Genomic DNA, 9,303 nt, shown 5'->3' on the forward strand with positions numbered 1-9,303 from the left:
CCATAAGAGCTCATACAGTCCCATAATGTTAAACCTATGGATAAATTCAAAATTCCTTTGAGGTCATAGGGTCATCCTTTCCAATGGTGGCTTGATGTTAATTCCCATATTGTGCATTTGATGATATCATCCTGCTTTATACTACAAGCGATCAACGAATACTGTTGATATGAGCCTGCTTTATACTACTAGCGATCAACGAATACTGTTGATATGAGCCTGTCTGGCCACTTTTATCACTTGAAATGATTGTGAGTGTGATGCATTATGATAACAGATGCGTGCATATCTTCATATACACATGTGAGCTCTGTTTAATATCAGTATCGAATCCATGTTTTGAACCTACAAGCTATCAGGTGAGTGTGTCGTTCTTGTACAGTTAACAAAGTGTACGCCCTATACATATGATCTAACATTTTCTGTTGTGTATGTGAAAGCTGATCGTATGGTTCGTTGGATTTCTGTTGTGTATGCGAAAGTTGATCGTATGGCTCGTTGGATTTCTGTCGTGTATGCGAAAGTTGATCGTATGGCTCGTTGGATTTCTGTTGTGTATGTGAAAGTTGATCGTATGGTTCGTTGGATTTCTGTTGTGTATGCGAAAGTTGATCGTATGGCTCGTTGGATTTCTGTTGTGTATGCGAAAGTTGATCGTATGGCTCGTTGGATTTCTGTCGTGTATGCGAAAGTTGATCGTATGGCTCGTTGGATTTCTGTTGTGTATGTGAAAGTTGATCGTATGGTTCGTTGGATTTCTGTTGTGTATGTGAAAGTTGATCGCATGGTTCGTTGGATTTCTGTTGTGTATGTGAAAGTTGATCGCATGGTTCGTTGGATTTCTATTGTGTATGTGAAAGTTGATCGTATGGTTCGTTTAATTTCTGTTGTGTATGTGAAAGTTGATCGCATGGTTCGTTGGATTTCTGTTGTGTATGTGAAAGTTGATCGCATGGTTCGTTGGATTTCTGTTGTGTATGTGAAAGTTGATCGTATGGTTCGTTGGATTTCTGTTGTGTATGTGAAAGTTGATCGCATGGTTCGTTGGATTTCTGTTGTGTATGTGAAAGTTGATAGCATGGTTCGTTGGATTTCTGTTGTGTATGTGAAAGTTGATCGCATGGTTCGTTGGACAGGTTGGCTCTTTAATCAGTCAGTTAGATGGTGCATACTTGTGATTGTATTGGTATATTAAAATGTGTTTTAATCAAAAATAGATATAAAAAATTTACCAAGTATTTATTGGGATGGGTGATCAATATCCCAGTAAAGTACGTTTGGAAATAATTAAATATTTGATGAAATAACGTCTCCTTGACCCCCCCCCTTCCCTGAACCACTATGTCTAGAATAATCATTTTAGCTCATTAATATTCAGTTCCATTCACATGACGTGGATGGATGAAAGTATGAATATTCAGATAAGTTTCAGCAAAAACAAACTTTTATATGACCCCGACATTTACTGCATTAGAACTTTATATATATATATATATATATATATATATATATATATATATATATATATATATATATATATATATATCTGTGTGTGTGTGTGTGATAAAATGATTGTTTCTAAGCTAAATCACAATGAATGCTTTAAATGTTCGTTCTTTATCGTTGTTAGACCACTATATATGTATATGGTATGCTCAGTGTTGAGACCTAATCGTCGCAAAAGGTGACTTTCGTGGATCTTTCAACTATTAGTGTTTGTCCTGTTTAAAATAGCACATGTCAAGTCATTTAAGGTGTTACGTGTTTAGGCTCTAATAAACAGTAACACCGAGATAGTGAAAACAACAAGCTTTTTAAAATTTAACTTTTTAAATTATTTCCTTGGAAAAATTCTGTAAAAATAAAAAAGAGAAGAACTTACGGTTTCAACAATCAAAAATCCTAAAATAATCCAAGAATTGAAATTGAATTGCAAATGTACTATTAATACATTTTGTAATAATTTCAAGTTCGAATCCTAATGGAAAATCCAAGATGGATGACGATGACGTATGCTGTCATCTGTACTGAGTTGTCTTTTACAGTTCCTTGTAGAAATACAAATAAAGACACTCCGGTGTTGGAAATCCAAATTAAATTTATAAGCAATGTCTTTCCAAAATTTATATGTGAGCACTCCTCAAAATATTTAAATAGAAAAAAAGAATTAATTCTTTTGAAATCCAACGGATCTGAAGAACTCAAGATCTGGCAACAACAAAATAACTTGATATCAGTGTTAAAAGCCCAAAACTGAGAAATCTCTCTCTATGCTTCTCTATTAAAACTAACAAATGTGTAGCAAATCTAAACTGCGAAATCAAAAGGGGTGTCACGTGACTGTGTTTATGTCACGTACACTAAAAATAAAATAGAACTTGTTTGTAGAAGGTTGCTACAAATTCCGAAACAAAGTCAAGATTTAGATCAACACCTGGTGTTTACAAAAAGAATGATTCAGGTCAACCGATTTTCTGGAAAAATATCATCTCCAGTGAATAAATTTATATTATAATAGCATATAATAGAATAAAAAATTTAAAATTGATAAGCAATTAAATTAAAATAAATATGAATTAAATCAGATATTTGTAACAAAGGGATCTTATAACGTTATACATTAGTCGTCTTTGAGCGACCTATGTACATTGGTTGTCTTTTAGCGACCTATCTGAAATTTCAGCCGAAACGTCAGAAGCATGTACTCATTTGTTCTCATATGTTCCTCGTTGTGCCTGCCATATCAATCCTAGCTGATCTCAGAAAAATAACAACAAACATAGCGGATCAACTTTTGGCATGTTTCTCCATCTTAGTTCTTGATTACTCCCACCTCGGAGACGATATGGATCCTTCACCCGAGAACGAGGTTTTTGACTGTTCTCGAAAGGTTTGTTGGCGTTATGGCGAGATCTACCACGATAGATCTATATTCGGTCAAGAACCTTGTCCTCATATCAGGCCCAGGCATACTCATTGTTTCTATCTTACTAATCTTTTACTTTCAGGCATTTCTAAATCGTACAATTATGCCAAAGGCGGCTGCGTCAGGGAGTTATGACTTCAATCAGCTATTGCAGGAGATTGGGGATTTCGGACGTTTCCAAATTTTCTTGATCCTTTTCATATCTATAGTAAATATTGTGCCGACATGGAGCATGCTAGTAATGATGTTTGCTGGAGCAACTCCAGACTGGACATGCGCAGAAAACTCAACGGTCTCTGCCAATGACTCCATGAGTCTCTTGTGTTTCAATTCGGATAGATTGAACTGCACAAGACTTGCATTTGAGGGCGACATGCGAACCATCGTTAGTGAGGTAATTAAAATTAATATTGAAAACAAATCAATTTCAAATTTATTGACACCAATACGACCTCTGGTATAACACTCACAAACTTGCATAGGAAACGATATTATTTACTATGTTCGAAGTCTTGAAAGTGAACACACTGTTTAAGTTGAGCGGTGGACAGTAATAAAGATTTCCTCTGGGACCAGGTCACCATAGATTTTATTCTATAGTACCTACATATATTTTTCTAAGCTGAACTAAGAGTAATAGCAATGATTAGGAGTCCTGGGGGTGGCAGTGCCATTATATACCATTACAAATGCCAAGATTTGACATAACGTGTCAAGCGTATTACATGTAACAGTCAATCAACATCTCTTGGGGTCAATGATTCTGTTGCATGGTCCATCGAAACAGAATTTGTGACCGTATGATACGCTAACTTTGCATTTGCGTTTCTGCCACAATGCTTTTTAATCAATGAAATGCATCTTAAAATATAGAATGATTCGTTCGCAATTATTGCAAGGCAAAACTCAGTTCCTTTTAGGAAAATGTTACAATTAAAGGCACAGGTAAGCAAATATATAAATTCGCATATGAACGGAATTTAGCTTTGTAATGGCTCAAAATCATTCTTTCCTTGTTTGACCCATCTTGAGAATGATATTTCTTTTCTTCTAAACTCATTGGGCACTAATTGTTTGCACAGACTTAGAATTAATGTAATTAAATGAGTAGTTTAATGTTTCCTTAATCCTCCGGAAAGAACCAACGACCCACGAGAAGCTACTGGCAAGATTTCTCACATACCCACATAGGCTGAATCCGAGATTCGAATCCACGCAGACAGAGGTGAGATGGCAGTGATCCGTAACAGTGAGCGCTTTAGACCACTCGGCCGCTCGGGGCCCCTAGAGAAAAGTAGAGACAATGGATAAAGTGGCTGGGTTTATTAGCTGCGCTGCAAAGCGGTTTAATTTTTTTTTACTGTGTAATCAAAAACGTACAAGACACCACCGACCCTCAAGATACTGCTATTAAACAATTCGCGAGATGGAATACTGTCGAATCATTACTACCCCTATCGCAATTGCCCCTGTGATTACAAATTAAAGCTATGGTCTGAGTTCCGTCGCCGGAAATGTTTTGTGATAAACCTCAGCCACTCAGCTCATGAGCTGGATAAAGAGTCTAATCTAGTCGTACTAGCCCTGAACATTAGTATTGGTCCACCAACAGAGGTCAAGGGAGTTGGAGCACTCATCTTCCTGCTAAACTGATTCGTGTAATGTATCTTAAAGAAGTGTTGCGATGGTTACAAGGAATTATTCACATTCCTCTTGAAGCGCAAATGTTTTTGTTGAGAAATGTTATCGATCTGCTGCTATCAACGGAAGCCAACATACGCGATGAAATCCACGTCTTGGCCTAAACAAAGCTCAACACAACCACAGACCACGTATCTTACGCGCTGTGCAACATTTCCATTTCCGAAGAGGAGTTAGAACTTATCCAAAATGAAGTCAACGAATACATAACCATTAAAAGTGACAAATACGCCTCATCGTACAAGTCGCGTACTTCGGTTGCACTCGACGAAGTGGCAAACAGCGAATTAATAGCCGGTGGAATGAACCAACTGCCGCGTGGATATCACGAAAACCTCACTCGAAATTCATCATAAGCTGTAGGTTGTCGGTCTTCACAGGACACCGTATGCATTCGATGCAGTTTTTCATTAAGTTACCAACACCGCCTGAACCTCAGGCCATGTAAATGGTCATTTATTTGCTGTTCATGGCATCACATGCACGCAAGTCCACACATATGCTTGTTGTTATTCAGAGTATTTAACTACCCGGATCTTATTATATTTCTCAATGGATGCACAACCATTCTCAATAAAAATATTGGTAACAAATGTTCACACAAAGTACACTTCACTATTTTTTAAGCACACTGTGAGAAAGATTTCTTAACTAAATATCGTGACCGTTTTATGTTCATGTTATGGAAATTGATTGACTAAACATCGTGAAGTAAGAACTGCAACGACAAGTGCAATGACAATAAACTTTTAGCCAACTTCAAACGGTGGCTTTATAGGCCTAACAACATCCTTTTTCCCTTCCTGTTTCATGTATATATGGAGTTTTAAAATAAAAACAAGGAGTAGGAAAACATATATGGCTACCTGAGTCGCAAGGGTTTTCAATTGAACCAAGATCAAGGAAATTCTATTCATTTGTTAAAAAGAAGAAATGCGTAATGAATATGTGCGGTACTAAATCGCAGTAAAAACGTAAATTTGGGATTGCAAATATATGTCACGTCATGTAGATATTTGTGCGTATCCTGTCAGTGAAATAAGGTCAAAATTTATTCCTTGTATATTCAGAGTCTTGCTTCTCGTTGTGATGCACTGCTTAATGGCACCATTAGGTTCCATAGGTTACTTGCAAAAACTAGGATTTCGCAACACGGAAACATTCCTAAATCGGAATGGCGGAAATATTTAACTACACAATGCTCAATAACGCTACCCAGAGGTGAAAATTAATCTCCTGCCTAAGAGTATAATAGTATGTAAGTGTGATCGTTTATACCCCATTCGACCCAGTTTGGATATTTATAGTTATATGGGATATAGAGGTTGTAAAGATGTAGTTTGGTCTTTGCGTGTTGTAGAGGATTGTAGGGTTATAGGGTTGTAGTTTTATTTATAGTGTTTGCTTTATATGTACCTCCTTTCCTTACTTTATATTCTATCCTTCAACTACTGCTAGTAGGTAAGAGTGCCGGTTAGTAAGTGTGGGTGTTGATCTGTAGATGTGCCTGTTGTTTAGTCAATTTACGTGTCGGTCACTAAGTGCAAGAGTTTTTCACATTACAATTTCCCTTTGTCACCAAAGAACATCAATGGAAATCTCATGATAATCCTATTGATGCTTGTTACATTACATTTTTCTTGTCACCATATCAACTAATAAAGTAAGACATATGGACGTTTTAAATATTAAGGTTTCATTTGTCACAATGCCATCCCATAATGCTATGCATAAGGATTAGTCTTAAATTCCGTTATCACCATAGAGTTCAATTTTAAAGATGGTGATCAGAATGTTAATTCCCGTTGTTGCCAAACGTTCTTTTTGTCACCATATCATTCCCTTATTGCTACTTGTGCAATCAACCGAATTGTTCCCCATTTTTGTTTGCTTTTGCAGTGGAATTTAATTTGCGACAAGAAATGGATTACACAAACTATAACAACGCTTCAGATGATTGGACAGTTAGTTGGAGAATTCGTCTTTGGTCATGCGGGGGACACGTTTGGCAGGAAACCCATTTTCTACCTCAGCGTAACCACGCTTTTGATTGCAAACTTGACTGCATATTTCTCTGTATCATGGGAAATGTTCGCTGCCTTACGATTTTGTATAGGTTTCTTTGCAGGAGGTCTATGTTGTGCGGGAACAATTTTAGGAGAACTTCTTACCAGCAAATGGCGTCTAAATATTAATCTATTCCAAAGTCCAGCAGTCTGGGCGGGACTGTTGGCTTTATTCTGCTGGCGACTACATGATTGGAGATTTGTCCATTTGGCTGTTAGCATAGCATGTGTTCCCATTCTCCTAACCTGGAGGTATCATACACATCTCTCTCTCTCTCTCTCTCTCTCTCTCTCTCTCTCTCTCTCTCTCTCAACCATATGTATAAATAAGCACAAAGATGACGATTTGTAAGCATTAATTTATGTACAACAGGTTGTCTCAAAAAGACTTACATTTATTTCACATTCACCTTTATCCACGTCCCCATCCCCTTCCACTCCCACAAACGGCGAAATCGAGTAAACGTTTTGTCGTGTCGTCGATAGGTGCAGGTTGAATACTGTTGAATCTTAACATAAACCTTTCTTTTTATTTTTTCGCAGGATGTATTTCCAAAACTAAATTTAATCAAGATGTTCTTAAAATATTTCGAGTAAAATATCAAGTGCAAATGTTTTCAACTATTGTCTCTAAAATATTGTTCGTTACTACATATTTCTAGACTTTATCCAGAGAGTTTCCGATGGTATATTGGAAAGGGACGTTATGAAGAGGCGGAAGCCGTCTTGAGACGCGTGGCCAGGGTAAACAGAAAGCCCTTTCCAGATCTGAAGCCGGCTTGGGAGTCTCTGCTTCAAAGTACAGAAATAAAGAAACAAACAGATAGAAGAATTTACACCTTTATCGATCTCTTTCGAGCCAAAAGTTTGATGAAACTGACTGTCACTTTAGGAATTATTTGGTATGCTCTTTCTATTTTGTAAATATATCAATTCATCTTGTTGATATGGCATTTAAGACTACTTTCTTGTTATGACATATCTATAGTTGTTTTTATGTAAAGAAAGGACTACAAGGCATATATTTTGTCTTGACTTTTGAAAATATTAGACTGATAGTTCTTTCTTTAAATCACTGTTTTGGAAAATATAACGTTATATGTACCCCATATATATCAGGTTAAGTACCTAATGTCGTAGTTTTCATCCATGTTTTTAGCTTAGTGTTGATGTGTATTTTTTTTACAGTTACAATATAAGAGTGCTAGCTGTTACATTTATCAAGAACACATTTTTCTAATACAGTTTGTCTTAGAGATCGTCTGTTTCAACTCTTTTGCCATTATTTTCCATTATGTATTTCTGTATTTAAGGTTCCGTTTTCGTATTATGTTTCCTTCAAAAGGATGATATTTTAGCTCTTATTGTTTGTTTCCTATTATTCTTTGATATTTAAGGCTGGCATCTGCTTTTGGATATTACGGAATCACATTCAGCGTACAGCTGCTTTCTGGAAATCTGTATCTTAACATGTTCATCATCGGAATCATAGACTATCCCGGCAGTATATTAATTGTCATCTTCAATAGGTGGTATGTAATAGCAAATACAACTAGATTTATGTTACATTTGATAATTCTCTCTCTCTCTCTCTCTCTCTCTCTCTCTCTCTCTCTCTCTGTACACTGTATTAACTAGTTGATCCACTATTCCCATACTCCACAGCGGAAGTGAACGCTACTCAAGTGTATAGCTAAATGCCAAATTCAATATCTGTTGCAATTCGAATTTATTCTTGTGATGTCGACACTATTTTTTGTCATGTCCCATGTCTTACTTACATACTTGTCCACAGAACTGAAGATTCGGGTTTAAAACATGATGGCGTCTTTATATAACCCACTGAATAATTAAGCTTTAACCTCAAAGATGTATCAGTGTACATTATTTAAGCTGTAACCTCAAGATGTATCAGTATATAGTATTCAAGCCATAGCCTTATAGATGTATCAGTGTGTAGGATTTAAGGTGTAACTTCAAGGTGTATCCGTGTATATTATTTAAGCTATAAACTCAAGATGCATCAGTGTATAGTATTGAAGCCATAATCTCAAAGATGTATCCGTGTACAGTATTGAAGCCATAATCTCAAAGATGTATCCGTGTATAGTACTGAAGCCATAAACTCAAGATGTATCCGTGTATAGTATTGAAGCCATAATCTCAAAGATGTATCAGTGTATAGTATTGAAGCCATAAACTCAAAGATGTATCAGTGTATAGTATTGAAGCCATAATATCAAAGATGTATCAGTGTATAGTATTGAAGCCATAATCTCAAAGATGTATCAGTGTATAGTATTGAAGCCATAAACTCAAAGATGTATCACTGTATAGTATTGAAGCCATAAACTCAAGATGTATCAGTGTATAGTATTGAAGCCATAATATCAAAGATGTATCAGTGTATAGTATTGAAGCCATAATCTCAAAGATGTATCAGTGTATAGTATTGAAGCTATAATCTCAAAGATGTATCCGTGTATAGTATTGAAGCCATAAACTCAAGATGTATCAGTGTATAGTATTGAAGCCATAATCTCAAAGATGTATCCGTGTATAGTATTGAAGCCATAAACTCAAGATGTATCAGTGTATAGTATTGAAGCC

General features: G+C 36.2%; 1 protein-coding gene across 1 annotated transcript in view; it reads left to right on the top strand.

The window, feature by feature from the left end:
• The first annotated feature begins 245 nt into the window (after window positions 1-245).
• Window positions 246-9,303, top strand: part of LOC149785910 (solute carrier family 22 member 7-like) — a 65,702-nt gene continuing 56,644 nt past the window's right edge. The window contains exons 1-5 of the mRNA XM_089978084.1: window positions 246-359; window positions 3,009-3,320; window positions 6,527-6,945; window positions 7,356-7,595; window positions 8,091-8,225. Of these exons, the coding sequence (XP_089834210.1) occupies window positions 246-359; window positions 3,009-3,320; window positions 6,527-6,945; window positions 7,356-7,595; window positions 8,091-8,225 (1,220 nt within the window). The remainder of the gene's footprint in view (window positions 360-3,008; window positions 3,321-6,526; window positions 6,946-7,355; window positions 7,596-8,090; window positions 8,226-9,303) is intronic.

Source organism: Sinohyriopsis cumingii, chromosome 12, assembly GCF_028554795.1.
Source record: "Sinohyriopsis cumingii isolate HCF-2022 chromosome 12, ASM2855479v2, whole genome shotgun sequence".
Lineage (NCBI taxonomy): Eukaryota > Metazoa > Mollusca > Bivalvia > Unionida > Unionidae > Sinohyriopsis > Sinohyriopsis cumingii.